The following is a 21212-nucleotide window of genomic DNA, read 5'->3' on the forward strand; positions in this document are numbered from 1 at the left end:
AAAGTACAAACTAAAGATTTGGACTTGGAGTCGACACAAGTCGCCATTCTGATGACTTGGAAGTTTTACTTGACAGAAAATAAATGACTTGAAACTCAACTTGGACTTTGAAATTAAAGCTAATACGAGGAAGTTTCATTTGTTGTTGTTGTCTGTGTTTGAAGTAGCCGATAATATAATTTTTAGACAGGCAGTCTTTTTGTCTTGCCTTGCCTTAAAGCTGCTGTAAGTGTTTGGAGTGCTTTACAGTTAGCGCTACGTCACCAAACTTCAACCACTCCTTCCTGTTTTTTCGAGGCAGCTCTCATTGCTTCTGTCTTTTCCTCAAGTGTTGTTCATCACCTGGCGTCTTTGGTATGATAAGCCGTCACTTGCAGTGCTGGAATTGACAGCTCCCCATATTCGAGCATTGTCGCTGGAGGTATCAGAACAGGATCATCCTGCTCTCTGTCTGTACCCCCGAGAATACAGGACGCCGTCTTTATGGAGTTTTCTGTCCTGACTGCATAAAGTGGATACAGGAAAATGCATTTTTCTCAATTACTGCATGAGGAGTGGGAGGGAAGGAGAGGCATGGGCTACTGACCAAACACTCGCTACAGTGATCGCTGTTGGGATATAGAACTAATTAAGACTTATGTTAATGAAATCTATCACTTATAGCAGCTTTAACTCCACTTGGTACAACCTGCAACTTGGGCCTTGATTGAATTACTTGAATCACATGGCTGATGTAGAGATAAAGTGTCTTTTTGTTGCTGTGTTTTTTTTTTTTCTTTTTTTATATTGTGGGTGTGTGAAATAGTTTCCAGGGATGTTTCACTGCTCTGCTGTGTGGTCTTCTTCAGAGCTCAGTATCATGCTCCAACCTGATGGAGTGTGGAGGTGTGTATTTGCACAGATTGTCTTAGATCATGGTGGGCAGAGAATGTGTTGGCACTCAAAATGCTCCAGGCCAAATGCTGAATTTGAGCTACTGGCGATGAAATGTAAATGAAAAAATATGCTTAAAAAACAGAGAACAGGAAGAAGCAATTGACCATAAAATGTGACATGTGAGGATGTTGCCATGGTACGACCTCATAGTTAAACCCTGGTATCATAGTCATGGATGTAAAGCTGTCCTAAGGCGTGGCCAGAATTGTCAGTGCATGTTTTATTTTGCTCCTGAAAGGTAATGGTGCAGGTCTTGACAGTGTGTATCACTGGTTATCTAAATATGTAAGTAATGATGTGAATCTCAGACAACATATTGACATTACAATACTCAAAGATAGATATTTATCCGTGTGTGTCGTTGACGGAAGATTCAAACACCGTTTGTTCTGCGTTTCTGCTTTGGTTCTCCTTGTCAAAGGCCCCTCAGTGCTGCTCACCCAGTCGGGCCTCAGCCTGTGCCCACTGTTTACTGTGACTGTCATCGGGCCCATGGAGGCCAAAACAAAGGGGGGTCTGTTCCTATTGTCCTGCCCAGGATTGTCAGCCCCTCTCTGGGCACAAACTGAGCCAAGGGGCTGGGGGTTGTCGGAGAAGCACCGGGGGGGTTTGACCTCACAAAAAATTACAGCAAGAGAACGAGTGTAAGACAGTGAGAGAGAGGGAAAAGAATGTGTGTGAGAGAGAGAAAGAGAGGAAGATGTATAGTTTTAACTGAAACCAAGAGCCCTTCAAGTTGCCTGTCGGAGACTGCCGTAATGTAAACACCTGCGGCCATTAGCTGATTCTATCTGAGGCACCGGATAGAAATGTTTATATGTTACAGGCTACTACTGAAAGGCCATTTAAAAGCAAATAGAGGATCAGATATACAGAATGAGTAGTGGCGGGCTAATGTAAGCTTTCAGGCTTTCAGCCATGTTGAATTGTCATTGGAAAAAGAGGAGTGGAACTCCTTTGAAGACTTACAACAACCACATTAAATGGGCAGGAAGGTGAGCTAAGTGTAGAAGACCCCAAGACACGCTCTGCCTCCTTTCCTCCCTTCCTCTGTTTGCAATCATAGCTTAAGCCGTCTGGCAGCCTCCCTTGCTGTGCCATTGAAGTCTAATTTTATTGTCATAAAAATCACCTGGCAAGCTGAAAACCCTAAAACATCCCGAAGACAGAGCCTCTAAAACTCCACTCTCTGCGTAGTGAAAAAAAAAAAGAAAAGGGGTTTTAGGAGGGCTTGTCGAGGAGAAGCGGCCGTTCTCCCCCGTGCGAGGGCCATCTGAAATCCCTCGGCCTGTGTCAGCCAGAGCAGAGCGCACAAGAGGGTCAGGAGCGTTCCATTAAAGCGTGGTGTTTAAGAGGTGCTGGGGCCAGGGGGGCAGATGGAGGGATGCAGCAGCTGCCAAACATCTGCACCCCTCCTTCGTGGTCTGCGCTCTGTCTGTTCACCGCTGCCTTTTGTCACAAACTTCCTGCTCCGGCAGCGGGGATAGAAAGCTTGGATATCTTCAAAAATGCGGCATGAAATGGCAGTTGCGAGGCTGTAATACAGCCTCTCTGACATCAAAAGACATCTGACTTGTTTAAAGTCTCGCAGCACATGTGGACCAAAGTGTTCAGAGAGTGCACCTGCAGATCACCGACCCGACTGTTCCAGTGGCAGCATTGCGGCGCATCTGCACGTCGCAACCTCTCCCCCAGTTCTGAAGGAGTCTCCCGCACAGGCGAATCATTTACTCTGCGATATGAAGTCTGTTATTTTCCATAAGCGCTCTGACACTGAAAGGCCTATTGTCGCCGTCTGCACATCTGTCATTATTGAGTCCACACAGGCGTGCACGCACCGGGAATTGTGGGAAAGGAATGACGAAATGTGCTTTATCATAAACTGAAGCATCACGATACAAATCCTGTCCTAATCCGTTTTGTATTTGCACACGTAGCCTCGAGCACTTCTTCTCCAACTGGCAACAAAGGCCGACTTCTATCTCTATTGAAAAAATTACCCACAACACACACACACACACTCTCTCTCTCTCTCTCGCTCTCTCTCTCTCTCTCTCTCGTTTTACTTTCTCCCTCTCTAACTCTGTCTCTCTCAATCACTAACTCTAAATATCTTTCTCTCTCCCTCCCTCTCTCTAACTCTCTCTCCCTCACTCCCTCACTCTTATTCTCTCTCCCCATCTAACGCTCTCTCTCTCTCTCTGTCTTTCTCTCTCTCTCTCTCTCTCTCTCTGTCTCTCACTCACTCTCTAAAACTCTTTCTCTCTCCCTCCCTCATTCTAAATCTCTCTGTCTCTTTCCCTAACTCTCTCTCTCTCTCCCTCTCTCTCTCTCTCTCCCTCATTCTAATTCTCGCTCTCTCCCCCCTCTCTCCCTCTCTAACTCCCCCCCCCCCTCCTCTAACTCTCCCCCTCTCTCCCCCTGCTCCTCCCAGCACCACAGCGCCTCCTCAGAGCTCGGTGGTGTAGCTGTCAGCTCCACTCTGCGCGCTGCGGGCTGCTCTCCACTTGGTCGCTGTTGGCCACAGGTTGTGGATGAGGACAGAGGTCCGCGCGAGCACGATCTGCCCAGAAAACCGCCATCATTTAAAAGGACTCTGAGGTGAAGTTGATGTTTCATTCGGGGAGCCCTTCCCTCGACATGAGGGACCGTACCTGACTTTGGATATTGAACACGGGCTGCCCGCTGCTAAAAGTTCAATATCCATTTCCCCCCTCAGAGTTTCGGCGAACAGAATTGGGCGCAATTACGCACGGCGAGTAGCACCATGGCACCGATTTTGGACAGACGCGTCCCGGCGTTGCTCTTGGTGTGGAGCTACTGCGTGCTGGCGGACACAGCCTTCACGAACTTTACTTTGGACAACGAGTTCCACTCGAGTTTCATCCACCGCCGGCTGAAGAGCCAGGAGCGCAGAGAGATGCAGCGGGAGATCCTGTCGATCCTGGGGCTGCCGCACCGGCCGCGACCCCACCTCCACGGAAAGCACAACGCCGCCCCGATGTTTATGTTGGACTTGTACAACGCCATGTCCATAGAGGGGGACGAGGACAGATACTCCTACCCCTACAAGCCCGTCTTCACCACGCAGGGGCCCCCGATAGCGAGCCTGCAAGACAACAACTTCTTGAACGATGCGGACATGGTCATGAGCTTTGTCAATCTAGGTAGGCAACTTGATTTCTCACCATTTGTTGAAAATAAGTTTGAAAGGAGGTTGATTGTGGCCAAAAAAAACATGTTGTGGTGATGGCAAAGAGCTAAGAGCTAAATATTTTGATAATGATATTTTATCTCATGAAGTACAGACGAGTGGTTATTCTGACAGCCACAGAGATGAGTCCCTAAACTAGCAGTATGAATGATTGTGTTAATGACAGACTGGATGTCTTGTGTTGCTGTGATCAAGTGATCACCTGAAGGCCCCTGTGTGCTATAATTCACTGTCACAGCTTCATCAACAGGGAGGACTTATCACCCAGTACTGCCTTCCACTTGTTGCATCCGGCTGCTGGTGTTTAAGACGCACCACGAGTATTTATCTGTGAGTCGAAGGTGATAGTAGAATCGCAGTGGCGTCGTTTAAGCTCAAGGATCCCCCCCGCCCCCCCCCCCCGGCACATGTATTTTCCCCAGCGTTACACCTGCATGTGCACACAGGGCGCCAGCACAATGACCGTATTTAAACAGAGCTAGGTGCAGTTTTTTTTTTTTTTTCCTTTTTTTGCATCTAATACCAGGAGTGTCACATTCCAGTGTCCCTCTCTATCCCAACAGCTGTGCAAGCAGCTAATGTTCAGGTGCACACTCGGAGGATTATGGACCGGGGCCGCAGCGGCTAATATGTCAACCGTGTGTTATCTAAAGAATGAGCCAAGTCAACAGCAGGGCTGGGTTCAAAGTGCACCGGGTCCTCCCTTCGCTCTAATCTGGAGACATCATATATACTCAGATAGCAAAGTCATGCCAGTCAGTGATGATCCACACCTCAGACTGGGTATCCAAGTCATAGGCTGCATTTCCAACTCTTAACAGGATTGTTTTTCTTGGTTGTTAAATGTTGCTCCCACGGGCCACTGTTCTTATCTAATCACAATGTTTACTCAAATCAATCAGTCTTGAACTGTTTTATCGCTCTCAGCACATGTCAGAGGCTGTTAACCGCAAATAATCACAACATTAGCAGGCGGTGACAGATTTATGGATAGACGAACGCAACATTATAATTCAGTGTGCTCAACAGATTACGCAGTCAGACGCAGCGACTGCTCCCGGGTAGTCGTGTCGTATTTGAGCGCATTAACCCTTTACGGTAAAGCGGCATAAGGCGGACTAAATAGTGAATTGAATTCTGAGCAGCAGGCCGCGTTCCTCAAGCCACCAGATTTTTTTATTTTTTTTTGCGAAATTGTGCAAGAAGTTGGAAGTTTTTACGCTCGATCCTGGAAAGATCATTGTTGGAGCAGCTTGGCAAGAGAGAGGGAGGTGACACTGGTTCCTCCGCTGCACTGTGTAATTACTGTGGGAGCTGCTGCATTGTGACTATTTTTGACAGGCTGCGACACAGATGGATTTGACCACATCGACTCGCAAAAGTCAAGGGCTGAGGCCGAAGTGAGCCGATGAGAAAGAAAAAGGGAACTTTTAAAAAAGAGTGACGGCAAATGGTTGGGTCCATTTTTTTCTCGTGCGGGGAAACAAAGATGGGCCACAAAAGCAGGAGAGAGCATTTTTTTTATTTAATATATTAGAGAGGATCGTGGAAATAAAAAAGCCACAGTGCCTTTCTTGAAGTCTTGCGGCTAATGTGATTACTGGTGGCAGTTTCCCAGTTTGAGTCTTCCCACTTGCACATGATCGGCGTTTCCAAATATGTCACACATTTGGATAGAACACAGGCGTTTGCCGCTGCATTGTGGCCGTGCTCCTTGCCACGTGTTGCATCTATCAGTAGGGGTCATTGTTCTCCCCCTGAGCCTCTTGATTCAAAACAGCAGATTATTATCATTACCCTTCACGTGAGAGGGAGACGGACACAGAGAAACCGGGCGATGGCTATCAAGTGGATCGGCTACTTCCTCCTCCGAATTCCTTCCTTTCCACATTTGCTCGTTGCGGGTTTGTTTTCTTATTTAGGTTGTCTGAGAGCAAAAAAATGAGTGTGGCTTTTATTTAAAAAAAAAAAAAACTGTCCTTCGAAACTCTGCATGTCTCCATAACTACCGTGCCAAGGTGCATTAGTCAGACTTTGTGAACTGGTTGCTCCTCCCTGAGAGGCCTGTTTTCATGGGCTAGTTCGATTTTTAAATTTTTTTTTTTTTTATTTGAGGCCAAATACTACAACAATGTATTGGTGCACCACCGAGCTACAGCTACAGCTTTCCTCTTGACTGCCACTCAGGGGAGCTGATACACTTTGTTGTCGGTGCGTGCGTGTGCGTGCGGTGTGTGTATGTGTGTGAGCGTGTATCAGACTCAAGTGTAGCCAGCTAGGGCGGGTGTAGGCTTTGGGACAGACCCCAGGCCAGGGACGTCCTCTCATTGAGTCACTTCAGTTTAAAAGGCCCAGCTGTGTAAATGGCTTACAGCATACATTCAGAATGTACACTGCTGCACGAAGCACTGGCCAACCAGGTGATGGGGTGTGTGTGTGTGTGTGTGTGTGTGTGTGTGTGTGTGTGTGTGTGTGCGCGTGTGTGCGTGACATGCCGTGATAACACGCCAGAAGGTCAACGCACCACACGCACATCCCCTGTCTCTCAAGCAAAAATTAGATTAAAGGTGCATTTTGGTATATTTCTTGCCAACATTTTCCCCCTCACACACATGTAGTTTTTGCTAGTAATTATTTAATGTGTCCCCAGTGGTCTCTGACAGCATTAGCACTCAGCCACCATGAATTAGGGCATTTCCTCCTTAAGAAACCGCAGCTTCCAGGGCTTTCAGCCACTGCTTTGGCCCGAGCCGAGCTCCAGTTCAGTTCATGTCAAGCTCTTACACAGCCTAAGCAATCCTGGCCCAAACTCATACTCAAGTCACGATGCCCAAACTTAAATTTACACCATCTTCTTCTCCCAGACCACAAGAGGAAAAGGGCTGTGACTTGGACGTCTGCTATTTGCATCCTGGATGACTGAAACGATAGCAAACTCATTACCTGTGTTTGTGTGGGAGGGAGGCTGTTCGTCTTTTTACTGTAAAATGTTGTCATGAGGTGTGTTAGTCACAGCTTCCTTGTTTTCCCTGTTCTCATGGAAGCCTGCGAGGATTAACGTGGCTTTAGATAGATGTGTTTGTATGTGTTTTTCTTTCGGGCTAGACAGTAATTCAATAAGGAGATTCATACTCAGCAGGTTCATATTGTGATAACAAGGCCTCGGTCATGTTGTTGTTCGAGGTTAAAGGATAAAATTGACATTATTTTTGTAATTTCCCCCCAAAATCCCACGAATAGGCCAAAACCAACAATATATATATAGTTATGTCAATAATGTATGATATTATAGCATCTGTCTCAATTAGTTTCATTTCAAACAACAGATTCTTCACAAAGGGATCGTGTGCATAATATTACCAGACTTGTGTCATACTTCTATCAGTATGTTTGACCTCGATGCTGTAAGGTTAGAATCACACAACGGGAGTTTCAGGCCGCTTAAAGCCAAATTAGCCAAGTCAAGAACTGTCTCGCAGACTCACCAATTAATATCAAGCATGTTTGATATCTAGGATTTTAAAACCTGGATGATTCACATCAGTACTTTATGAACAGGTCCACAGGAGCCAATTGGAGAGACCACAGAGGAGCTGATGGTGGACGTTCTGGCCCTTGAGGATAACGTCGGCTAGCATTCTGCTGTTCACACATTAAATCTCACAGTTAAAAATCACACTTCCAGGTCTCACTGACGAATTGACAACCCCGTGTTGGCCACGTCTCCACGAACATTTTCTCATGTAGATTCATTATTTTGCACCTCAGAGTTTGAACATTACTAAAGTGAGTCGTCGCGCCACAGTCTCCATTTTGCGCTTCCCCGCGAGATCATGTGAGGTGATGCATCAGTCCTTCTGGCACAATAATCTCATATCGTGCCATACATATAATGTAATCTAATGATATATGTATGTATTAGAGTATCCCGTAATGTGTGGTGATTATTTTCGAAAATTTCAAAACTCCCGCAGTGTGAGCCCGGCCGGAGTCTGCCTCCATGTTTGTTTTCTCAGGCAAGGTCGTAAAGTAAAATGCTTCTAAGAAAAAAATGGGCAAATATCAAGCCATTGGAAAGAAAACGCGCTACCAGGGTGCATTTAATTGCTCAGTGTTCTGCTGCTGTTAATCTGCACCAGATGTGATCTGTTTCACTAAGCAGAATTGAAAACAGTAATCAAATAAAGCCCCACTGCTTCTCCCCCCGCTCGTTGTTTGCTTTATGCAACATTTGGATGGAGGCGTCACCTCTAATTTTTTTCGTAGTATTGTTTCACGTTACCTTTTTGTGTCAGTTTCCTGTGCAAAATATTCTGTGTTTACCAGAAAAGGCTGTTGAGAAATGGACTTTTCAGTAATATCCACATGTATGTTCAGACCACACACTCCAGTTAACCAGCACAGCTTCCTCCAGTGGCTCGACCACCTTCTTGTATTTGTGCATATCCCTAAAAAAACCTGCTGGTTTCATAATGTTTAAAGTGTCCCAACTAGAAAATTTAGGCTTTTCTTTTGTGCATTTCTAGCTCAGACTTGAAAACTGTTGGCACACACGGTTCACCATAAACAAGCAAGTTGCTATGACTTGCAAGCTGCTTTAAAAACCCTGATTGAGAGAAGAACGTTCCCGAAATCCAAATGATATCGGCGTGTCTGACATGTCTTGACCCGTGTCGAGTTTGGAATAATTTCATGTTCTGCTAAAACTAGTGTGCATATAAAACGCAGTCACCGAAGCTTTATCTCTTGAGTCAAGGCTGTGATCAGAGAGGGTATCATACAGACTTGGCGGAGTGAGTCAGTGCACCAGCAGGTAATTATCCCCTGCGTTACCTTGGTGACCTGACAGGGCACCACCTGGCCCTCCACCATTCACGGCCGTCCGTCTGCTCCCATAGGAAGCTGCCACGCGGTCGTCTGCCAGCTCTTTCGGTTTTATAGAACGTGTTAATAGGAAGGTAATGGAGAGCTCGAGAGGGGAAGAAATGTCTAACTGCTAAATGAGTTTGGATTTATTAGAGGCTTTGGCTCGCAGACGGCGTTGTGTCACCAGCTCGCGCTCACGGCTGCATGCTCGGAAGCAGTTGTGTCACTCCGCAGTCACGCCAGAGGCACGCAGCTCCAGTTTTATAGCTAATAGGAGAGAAGCCGAAACGTCCACATGTGTAATTTCAAATCATAGCTCCAAGCTCTCTCTCTCTCTCTCTCTCTCTTTTTTTTAAGAACATGCTCATATCACTTATTCTTTCCACACCCTTTTCTCTATTGCTTCTTGCATTCCTCTCCACAGTGGGCTGCCCATCATGCTGAGGTTAATACAGATGTTTCCCTCTGTCTGCAGGCCAAAGCAGCTGTGCAGAGAAACTTTATCTTTTCAGAGTCCAACAAGTCAACTCATCTCGACCTCCACCATCACGTCTGGCCCCGTCTCCAATCTGTCCCACACGCAGGACCATCTGATACCAGATTTCCCTTTCCTGCCCCCCCCGAACCAACAGTATTGATTATCAGCGTTGGTCTCCTAGTTTTAATTAGTGAGTTATCATATAGTCCCAGTGGCATTGTGTGGTGTTTAGTCTCCAAACTCCGGCTCTGGCCCACACCTCCAGGGGTTTAAACCTCCCGTGCTTCCAGACATAAAACATTTCAACACTTTCTCAAGTTCTTCTGTGTGTTTTTCCACTCCCCACCTCTCTCTCTTTCTCTCTCTCTCACACACACACACATTTTCTCTGAACCTAAACCAAAGCTTTCCCTTTCTCTCGACTTCATTTCTCACTTTGTCCCCCTCTCGTAAACTCACACACACACACACACACACACACACACACACACACAAACACATACACACACGACACACTTTTACTTTTCGTCCATCGTTGAGGCATTTGATGGATTCGTCCATTTCGCTCTTGCCATCTCGCACCAGAAGCTGCTTCCCAAAACGTGTTTTGGTAGGCTTTTTATCACAGGAGGACCAGAAAATTAAAAGTATGTGTTGAAAGCCTGCCTGGCCTCTGTGTACGCAGCCTGTCCTTGACACTGTTAGTGCGCCTTTCTCCCTCCGGTAGGTTTATGTAATCGCTTCTGTATACACTCCCAGTGGACTAAAAGCACATGCATGAGTACCTACACGTACTCATATGTGCGGAGAGAAACACACACTTTTTCTTCTTTTTTTTTTTTTTTGCCCAAAAGGAATGTTTCTGGAGCTAATTAGTGTTATTGAGTGCATGCTTTATTGCCTTGTGCTGGACAGGGAGTGAGCCGAAGCAGAGGAATGTAACAGTTGGTACAGATAGCCGTGCCTTCCTGTCAGCTCATTTCTCTTAATGTTCTCCACAATTTGATGTATTACATCGAGGTCTGGTGTGTAAATAACTACCACAAAATGCAGACAAAGAATCTCTCCTCTCTTAAGCTTCAGGCAGCCATACAAAGTCCACAGTAACAGCGATCCAGGAAAATCATATTTTTTCCTCATTTATTATATCTCAGGATTCACCTGTTGAACCCAGGAGTCCAGAATGACATCTGGATGCACATAGCAGAGCCTCGGCGCTCTTGGCCGGGCGAAGGCACTTGCTGGGAGAGATGATGAAACACTCTGCGGGTGGGACTTGACAATGTGCAAGTGGTCAAAAGGCCCAGATGTACTAAACGGCAGGCGTTCTAGCTTTGCTACAGTGATGGACGGACCTCCTTCACTGCCAGGAATGTTCGGCTCATTTCAGTTTTTCTAATAATTTCTCTCTCCTGCTCGGATTTTTTCTTTTAACTTTCTGCCGCTCAAAAAGTAGCAGTTTGTTGTAAAATCACAGAAATGTTTTTTGCATATAGAAAGTGGAATCATAGATGAATTAAAGTGAGCTGTGAGATTATAACACGTGCAGAATGAATGATATCTCCACACATTTAGGCACTTCTCTTTCATCTGGGTTACTTTGGCCTCGCCTTATCAGTGGCCGGCAGCACATAAGACTCCCCTGCACTTCCATGTTGGCGGGTACCAAGCAGCGAAGCTGAGGAGAGAGCAGATGTGGGCCAGAGCACAGCCAGAGACCCTGGGACCAACAGCTCCGCTGCTGCAACAACAAATACAGAACTCTTTGCTTGGTACCGGGGCACCGACAGGGTGGAGGGAGAGAGGGAAGGAGATGAGATGAGAGGGAAAGGAGAGCGGCGGGTCACAGATGGACGCAGTGCATTTCTTGCGACCGTTTCTTTCTTTATTCCACTTCCTTGTGGGAACGTAATGTGCTTCAGGGCATTTATGTTAAGGCAGTTATGTGTGTTTGTGCATAGTAAAACACTATTTTAGAGCCACCTACCCTGCCCAGTCACCAGCTGCACTGTGTGATGTGTGTTTGTTCTCATAGCGGAAGATTGCGTTAGCGGAAGCCCGTAATACTGACCAGATTCCTGGTTCCAACAGCCAAATCAAAGCTTGTAAAAGCCAAGCAACAACTCAACACAAGTGTTTTCATGATAAGTGATGACATTTTGCAGCAACGAATATGAACTGCATGTGGCGTGTTTCTATTTATCTAGGCAAGCGCGCAGCTGTATTTTCCTTGTGTGTTTCCTCCACACAGCCATTTTGTTTATTTTAAAAAAAGCAATGGGCTGTAATTAAACAAAATAAACAACAAGCTGTTAAAATCAGGGTGCCAATGTGCCCGTCATGTGTGCTTAAGATGCCACTGTGGGACGCAGGAGGAAATTGTAAAAAAAGTTTTATGTAGACACCTTCGAGAAACATCTGCGCGTCTCTTTGTGCCAATGTGCGTATTGTATGTGAATTTTTCCTGAGGTCTATAATAAGAGCCGGCTTGGCCTGCGTGGAGGGTGTGGCCCCTGCCGCCACAAAATTAAAGAACATAAAAGCAATGGGATGGGGGGGAAGAGTGAACGGGGGGAAACTGTGGTTCCACGTCCCTGAGTTGTTTTATCCTGCAGCTAAGAGGAAGTGCAGATGGTTACAGTGGCATTAGCACAGAGAGGTCTGCCGCCGCTTGGCACCGATCCGTCCACACCCCTTCATCTCTGTCCCTCGGTGCATTAAATCACACCGCAGGAACAATGAGTGCCGGAGATTTAGGATGTGGTTGTCTTTATTCTCACCGTTGCCTTTCACTAACGTAAAATCTCTCTTGACAGACCTCTGAGGGAAACACGATGATGTCCCAATTTCCGAGATGACTCAATTTGTCCTGCAGTCGCTGTAGTGCGGACTCTTCACATTCACCGCTTTCGCTGTTACAGAAAAAACAGAGAGGTTCATCCAAATTAAAAAGAAATAAAAATGTGAAGAATTAGAGATTCAATGATACACCTCTCACTGACCACAAATGTACCTGACAGCGTGTATGACGTCGAGTAACACTGATTCTTGAAGGAGATGTTGCTGTTGTATTCACCTTTATTGCTGTGGAGCCGAATCTCAGCAGTTTCACTTTTTGGGACACAAGAGTTAGTCCAGAAGTACTGCTCTAACATCCGTCTGTAAAAATGTATTGCTACTGCCAGCATCCAGCTGATTTAGCTAAGCGCAAGACTGGAAACTGAGGAAAACACCATGCCTGGCTGAGTCTGCAGGTAACAAAATCTGCCGAAAGCTCTCTCATTAACAGGTTGTATCTTGGGGTTGTTAACAAAAATCCAATTGTAAAGACAGTTTGGGAGCTTTACTCTTGGGTTTGTCATCGGCAGATGAGGGCTTTTCTTCTGGCACTTCTGGCTGCCGTGAGTCAAACCGCGTCACGCTGATTTGCTTTTCCACTACCAGTGTTCCAAGATGAAGAAGCTCTTCTCCAAAGAGGGGCCCAAGCACACCCAACTCGCCTCCAAGCAGGCAGCGGTGATGTCTCTACCCATTACGACCCCCTCAAACAAACGGCTGTTGCAATGGCGGTACTTTGTTTAGCTGCGTTTAGCTGTCAGTACTTTTGTAGCTTCTGAATGAATCTCTGTCATTTAAGGTGTCGTTTTCTCTTCTGCCTCCCTGTTTGTGTGTTCAGACATCTGCTTTATTTTACCGTTTCATCGCGTTGGCTTCAGGCTGTTTTTTTTGCTGGTGAAAACGCCAACATTTCCTGCTTTTGCAGCTTTCATGATAAAAGTTTTTTTATAACCAGCAATGGCAAACTTTTATTGTGAAGACTTTATTACCGAAGCGTTTATTATTGTATTCATGGAGCGGCTGCTCTTCAGCAGTGCTCAGAGAAGTAAGCGCATTGACAGCCGCTCATTTGACCGCCGCTCAAGAAAAGCACGTCATTAGTTAAAGATACGTCTTCAAGCGGGTCGCCCTTTTGTTTTTGAAATGCGAATCTCTGCCGAGCTGGGCCGACGTGCCGAGTCAAACCAAGTCGAGCCCAGCCAGCATGTGTATGGAAAAGCCCACTACCGGAGTTTCCAGCGATCGACTGGCAACTGCTCCCAGCCAATAAACCCACGCAAAGTGCTGTTTTTACACTTTAGCTCTGGTACAGATAAAACAAATATGGTGTGGTTTGATAAAGTACGCTCTGGGGTTGCTAGTAGGCAGATTTTGTTACCTTTTGTTAAAACCCAGACTAGCTGCTTCCCTCTGTGTTACGTCTGCTAAGTTAAGCTACCCGGCCGCTAACTGTCGCTCCATCTTCTCATCTCATCGATCTCTCCAGTGAATAATACATCTTTTTTTACTTTTAAATCCTAAACTATCTGCGTGACTGGATAACCGCAGAGGTGAGTGAGAAACTATGTCGTTCCTATGAAGCGACCCTTCAACACAGTTGAGGATGTACATTCCAGTATAAATCTCTGGCCCGCGATGCCTGGCGAAGCGTGAGGTGGAACCGAGCGCCGGAGTTTACGGGTGAAGAGGGCAAGCGTGTTTGATTGCCGCCCCGAGAGGGAGAAAGAGAGGTCAGCTGTGACTCCACGCCAGAAGAACACACGAAAAGAAAAAGGGTTTGGTTCGACCACGCGTCTTAAATGTTAAGACACCTCTTCCTGTGGTTGCTGCCTCTCCTTGCACACATGCTCAAAGCAAAATGTGATCTTGCACACACACTGCAGTGGGTTAATGATCGTTAAGTGTGAGTAAGTTATAGCATGAAACTCGACTGACCCTTTCCCAGGGAGCCTGTGCTGTCAGGCCCTACAGCAGCACAAATACATCACACAGGCATGATGTCATCAGGAGTCGCTAGTGGGCAGGATGTTTCCTAACGTGGTAATCGCCCTACTGTGGGTAGTCACCCGGTACCCAGGAGATCAAACCCTCTTTAGTCTTTATAGGATAAACATCTTGAGCAATCTGCCCCTTCCCTGCTCTATCCGTTTTTCTTCCCCTCTCTCTCCTTTTTAGCTTACGGAAACTATGACTTACTTGTTCCCAGTGCTGTACTTAAAACATTGTTTGAGTAAGAGCAAAAAAAAAAAAAAAAGGAGAGAAAGAGACATATCATTATGACGCAGCAATCAAATGTACGACTCTACGTGGAGTTACAGTCGACTTCATTTTCTCCAGGTTCACATCATAAAATGGTCCGACGGTGGTTTGATTGACTCGTTTCTTTCCCGTTTTTCGGCGGGTTGTGGAAATCAGGTGTGTCGTTAGAGCTAATGGGCTCCGCAGGGGATCCACAATGAGGTGCAGGTAATCGTGGCACGGTTATCTCAGGAGAGCCGAAGGTGGGCTCGGAAGGGGGCGGGGGAGCTTAAGCCGACAGTTGAGAGGAGTGAGAGCGGTGCCAGGGGTGAGATCCACTCCCCCCCCCGCCGCCCCTGCAGAGCAGCGGAAGCGTGCAAAGTGGGGCTGAGGGGTGTGAGGGTGCCGAACAGACACTTGGGCTAATGCGAGCCGTCAGATTTGTCCGCTGCTGCTCCGGAGCCTGAGGTGTCGGAGAAGTGTCTTAGGTCTACAGGCCTGGGGGGGGGGGCAGATGGGGGGAGAGAGGGACGTTTCAGAGGAGAGAAACAAGGCTGGTGAAATTCCACGATTTTTGTCGATGTCAACAAGTTCCATGATAAAACTCGAACCAACGGTTAAAGATAATCCATCTCTCAATCACTTTCTCAAAAAAAATCTTAAAAAAAGGCTACAAAATGTTTTAAAAAATAGACTAGAATGGCACCCAGTAGAGCGCATACCTCCATCAAGGCCCTACAGGCCCCTTTAGACATTGCCACACCTTCATTATCAACAGACTCATCCTTTGAAAACACTCAGCGGTTTCCTACAGACAAAAAAAAAAAAAGGTACAGTAACGTTTTGATGGATTTTCAAGCTTTTTAGAAAAGAAATAATTTAAATTCAGAAATCCCTGCCTGGCCGTAGAGACGCTGTAGATCTGAGGTTTTGGCTGACACAGACTCTCAGTACTGGAGAACATGATAAGGAAGCTGTATGCCCAGCAGGGAGTCATAAATCTTGAAAGATACTAACGCACTGTTAATATGGTAGTAACCCTCTGGCTGCCAGGTGCACAGCTTTGGAGGATGGAGAAGTCATCAGCCTCCCGACTCCTCTGATGTGTGCTGCTGTGCACGTGTGTGGCCTGCGCCACAACTGTCAAATGATGTGGGATAGACGTGCATCATCAGCAGTTTGTATAAAAAGCAGACCAAATGATAAAAGCAGCTCGCCGTGTACGTTTGTGTGCTTTTTGTGTGTGCTTGTGTGTGTGTATGTGTGTGTTTGTTTTTTTGCATGTGTGCGTTGTTGCATCTCTAATTATGGATTACGGAAACCCATAATGATTGTGTGACTGTGCTGTGACGCACAAGACCGTTTTCGCATCACAGGAAACACTTCGTGACAGTTGTTTGTGTGCGTGCAAGTGTGTGTGTGTGTGTGTGTGTGTGTGTGTGTGTGTGTGTGTGTGTGTGAGCAGCAGCAACTGATCTGGACGCCGGCTACTCAGAATGAAGGGCTCGTGGCTTGAGAGGGTGTGTTCGCCATGTTTGTGGTGCATGTGTGTTTGCGACACAGGTGGGGTCGATGGCTACTCACTTCCTCCCAGAGGAAGTCATAAATGCACCCGCTTGGCTTTGACTGTGCCTCTTCCCCTCATCTAATGACTGCCATACTGCTGTAATGACTCTTAAGAGAGGAGAGAGAAACGGAGAGACAAAGGCAGAATCGCGACAGAGGGCGAGGCTGCACTCTCAGCTTCCGTCAAAGTGTTCGGATGAGATTCGCGCATCGCAAAAAAAGTGGAAACGGAAGGCGATGTGAGACAGATAGCTAGTGTGGGAGTTTGACAGCAGCATCCCAGCTGTCCTCGCAAACAACAAGATAAAGAGCCTTTACAGTGACGGGGCGGGCGGCTGGAGTGCACCTGCACTGGGCTGCAGGAGGAGGAGGAGGAGGAGGAGGAGGAGGAGGAAGAGGTCCCTGGTGTGGTAGGAGCGTACGCAGACCTCAGAGAACAGAGGTTTGAATTAAAATACGTGAGAGAGTACTAACAACGTAAAGTAATAGTTCCCTGCACAGATACTGAAATGAAAATGGCAGTCCTTATTTTGTCGAAAGTTAAATCTTAAAGGGCCACAAGACAATTAAAGGAAAATGGAAGAACAATGAAGAAACTAATCTGACTTTTCACTCTTCTACGTCGGACAAGTTTACCTGTTTAGGGGTCAATCTCGGTCACATGGCCTGAACAAGCTGAAGAGGAAAAAAAATCACAATTTGATTGAATTCTTTCACAACTTATTCACGCAACCAAGGCCACAGGCTGTGAGAACAGGTTGTGTCTTCCTTGTTTACCATGGATTCGACAGTAAATCCACTCTTGACTTGTTCTGACTTACTTCACTTTATTTATTCTGACACTGTATTTTCACAAAGACCTCGAAGGCACCAAAACCAACCCAAACCCGGACGTCATTTCTACATTTTTCACTGAACCTGGCCTGTCATCCCCAACTTCAAAGACGCTTATTCAGGGGTGCCAGGTGTTCAGTTTGAACTTTTTATTTGAAAGTGATGTATTGAAATGAATAATTCAAGTGAAATGTTTATAGATTTAAGGTATTGCAAAAAAAAACAAAAAGGGTTCAAACTGCTGTAAGTGTTGTGGTTGTTTTAGTTAACTTCCTGTCCGTTTTTCATTTTGCTTTTGCTCTTTCCTGGACAAAGTGAGCAGAGACACCAGAAATTGGATTTTCTTTTACACTGCTCGAGCAAGAGGAGGAGAGACATGGGTTACTGACCAAACACAATGTAACAGTGGAATGTAGGGCTATTTAACAATTATTTTTAATACAAAATATGCCTTTTACAGCAGCTCTATGGTTAAAAAAAGGTCCTCTGTCTTCTAGCTGTGACTCAGAGCCAGTATACACTTTGTATTGGAGCCTGAGTGAGAGGTGAGCCGCAGGTGTCGTCCTGAACCACGCTGATGACCCCTATGAGCTAGATTTTCTTTTTCTTCCCTGCAGTAGAATGTCTGCATTGTCAGCACACTCAGTGTAATGTTGTAAAAGGGTGACTCTGAGGGTGGGGGCTCGATGAAAGCCTTGATTGATGGAGCGGCCCTCAGTTTACCAGTGGACATGTAGAATGAAAAGATGTTAGGCGTGATAATAAAGTTGGGGCGCTGGTGGCAGTGATGTTTAACCGATCGAGGTCTACGGTGACGACCACGTCACCTTGGGCTCTGCTGTTTTCAGGGAAAGTCGAACAGCTTTTCAAAAACCAGTCCAACGAGCGGCCACAAGCAGATGGAGGACAATGGGAGCCTAAAGCTAGGCCATGTAATGGGCAACAGAGAGCAGAGCTGTCCCTCGCTGAAGAGTAATTAGATCCGTTCTTTACTCCTGCTCTGGCCAATCATCTCACAGTGCTGCCTTTGTATAATGTCCTTCAGCAACTGGGTTTAATAGAGACATAAATGAAAGGGGATGTAGGGGAGAGAGTCCGGTGGGAAAACTACATATGAGGGAAGAGGGGAAACGGGGCCGATGGAAGACAAAGACGCAGGTGTGCAGTGAAAGAAATTACACGCCGATGTGCAGTGAAAACACGCAAAACATCTACATCATTGCACACTTTTATTACTGGCAGCTGGTATAGGAACGGGAACGCTGACGTCAGAATGTCTTGTGTGCGTTTGTGTCAGTCAGTGCGGCGATGGCTCGGCAGAGATCCCGAGACTTGTTTCTTTTCCTGCCAGAGCTGTGCAGCTCAGAGGCAGCTGGCTGTTAAAGGATCGCTGAGTAGCACTAGATGCTCACTGCTGAGGATGAGGAAGAGAGAAGGGCGGCCGGAGCAGAGTCCCCTCTGTCGTCCAGCTGTGAGTGAGTCCTGCAGAGCCCGTGTGGTGGACATCTAATCTTATTAGGAGTGCGAACAGTTATCTTCATTGATTAATCCAATGCTGGCAACGTGGCTCTGGGGACGTCTCTGTCGATCTGTTGGTCAGTCAGTCAGTATATCACTTCGGTCTCAGCTGCCGACTATCTCGACGGCACTGAGATGGATTGCTGTGAAATTTTGTACACGGACTCCAGAGGTTGATTCCTGGTGATTATTGTCATCCTCTGACTTTTCATCTAGCATCACCATGAGGTTCACCATGAGGATCCTAAGGTTGTGGTTTTTAAGTTAAATGTCTTAACAACAGCTGAAAATGAAATGTCTTGTAACAACTAGGGGCGTAAATCACCAGGTTCTTCACAACATAATATTTTATTGTTTCTTTGGACAACATAACGATATTTACATATTTCACAAAGCCACAATACAGTTTTGATATGATTCAACTCAGGGGGCCTGCGATTTAAATGAGACGATACCATTGTAAGTGTGCAGAAGTCTACTTTAAAATGACTCCACCAGCATACATAAAACATGTCAAGGTGACAGCGACATCGGGTTTTACATCGCCTGGCGGCTACAACACTTTTCTTTTAGCTTGTTCATCAGATCGACCTCGTCCTGGACCAAATTCCTGCAAAACTAATGGCGTTCCCATCAACCTTGGCTTTGCTTTGTATGTAGTGCTAATTAGTAGACATTAGCATGCCGACATGCTTAAGTATGATGGACAATGTAAACACAATAGACCTAGCGGCTAAACATCAGAATATTGGTGGTGTTGTAGTTGTACTATGTTAGTAGTATTTTAATTGTGTGCTAATGCTGACATTAGCATTGAGCTCACGGCACCCCTAGTGCTAGTGTGGTATACACATATATATACAGGTGTTCTGAGAAACAATGTCAGAAAATAGTAAAGTAAGTGTTTTCTCTGATGAATAGCCATGAAGTTGCAGTGTTTTTTTTCCATGTAAAACTCTGAACCAGAGCTCGTTTGGCGTCGGTGTGCACGGCTTAAAGATGAGTCAGTTATGAAAATTGTTTATTCATTCGTTTTTAGCTTTCTCAATCAATTGATAAATGACTTGCTTAAAGAACCAGCACTAAACTATTTACAAGCGGGGCAAGACTGAAAAAAAAAATATGCCACTGAGGTCATAAATTGCTGCTGGCTTTCATGGATTTTTGCAAGCTTAGAGTGTGTTTTGTGTGTCTTTATGTATCTGTTTGCAGATGTAGGTACGGGCGTATAGGTACATGTGGGGGGTCTGTCTGACAGTTGATGAAGATGATGAGAGACAAGGCACTGACCCCTGGGATATCCTGCTGGGACATGAGAGAAGCGGGGTCAGGGGGGGCACAACATGGGGGTGGATGTGGGGGTTTGAAAAGCCGGGATGTGGGGAAGAGTGAGGAGGGGATGAGGACGGGGTACACCGAAACATGGAGCCCCAACTCATGAGAACCAGATGAAGGGCAGACTGGATGACTCTCCTGGGCTGCGAGAGGAAGAGAGAGAGAAGAAAGGGGCTCGTAAAGCTGTCAGAGTCCGCCTGCATCTCTCTATCATGGGCTCAGTGTGCACCAGATGCACTGCTCCTCGTGCCATTCCTCATAAATGTTTCAGTCATAAGCCAACATGTATGCTGCATCTCTCTAGATGTTTAATTTCGGGGGTGAATCAGAGTCTGACAAGCTGTGTCATCTGCCTGCTAAAGATGGAGGATGATGGGCTGTGGACGAAGAATAAATTGTCAGAAAAGCCGAGAGGAAAAGTCATTAGTTTTTTTTTACAAACATGTTTTGTTTTTGTTTTTTTTATCTTAAAGATGTGTTTCATATGGAGCCACAGCACACCTCTTGTGTCTTCCTGCACATAATGTATTATCCCTGCTGGTAAAGGGAGGGATGCAAAAAAAAAAAAAAAAAAAGCATTCTCTGCATTCTTACAATCTGTCTGATGGTACACTTTTGTTTTATTTTCTCCTTTCTCACGCAGTGGAACATGATAAAGAGTTCCTGCCAGTGCGGCGGCATCACAGAGAGTTCAGGTTCGACCTGTCGCGGATCCCGGAGGGCGAGGCGGTCACCGCGGCGGAGTTCCGAATATACAAAGACTTCATCCACGAACGTTTCGACAATGAGACCTTTCGCATCAGCGTCTACCAGGTGCTGGAGGAGCACTCAGACAGGTGAGCGGGGATATATAACTGTGTTTGTTAGTAAATAATGTATGTAGCACGTGTAGAATTTGACCATGTTGCTGAGCAATGAATAGTGTTGAAATAATTACTTCATTGATCACCCGTTCATCCATCTGTCCATTTTTCCACCGATTGTCTGGGGTCGGGTCGTGGTGTTCCAGACGTCCCTCTCACCTGCTCCAGGCATTTCCAGGCTAGACGGGATATGTAATCCCTTCAGCAAGTTCTGGATTTATTCCAGTATCTCCCCCAAAGGGAGTCATCCAGGAGGCACCATAATCAGATTTCCAGACCACTTTAGCTGACACCTCTCGGAGCAAAGAAGCAGTGGTTCTAATCTGAACCGCCTTTGGATGTCAGGGCTTTTAATGTTTCTAATACTTCAGTTCAAAATCAATTCCCTTAAAAAACTCGTCAAAGTTCAACTGGCCTGAGCTGTACTTAGCTGTACAGTATTTAGCTCAACGAGCACAGCTTTACAGAGCAGTGAGCGTGACTCCAAACTCTTCGTCTGAAGTGACTAACACATGGGTTTCTTTTC

At 46.1% G+C, this 21212-nt stretch overlaps 1 protein-coding gene across 4 annotated transcripts in view; it reads left to right on the plus strand.

Annotated features, from left to right (window-relative positions):
• The window catches only part of bmp7b (bone morphogenetic protein 7b), a 32059-nt gene that overhangs the window by 4315 nt on the left and 6532 nt on the right, over positions 1 to 21212 (plus strand). For 2 of the 4 annotated variants that reach the window (XM_037104715.1, XM_037104716.1), the window contains exon 3: positions 20467 to 20659. In XM_037104715.1, coding sequence (XP_036960610.1) covers positions 20467 to 20659 — 193 coding nt within the window. Of the gene's footprint in view, positions 1 to 3370; positions 4104 to 20466; positions 20660 to 21212 lie in introns of those variants that run through there. The other 2 variants (XM_037104714.1, XM_037104713.1) reach the window with 2 other exon arrangements.

This window comes from Acanthopagrus latus, chromosome 7 (genome assembly GCF_904848185.1).
Source record: "Acanthopagrus latus isolate v.2019 chromosome 7, fAcaLat1.1, whole genome shotgun sequence".
NCBI lineage: Eukaryota > Metazoa > Chordata > Actinopteri > Spariformes > Sparidae > Acanthopagrus > Acanthopagrus latus.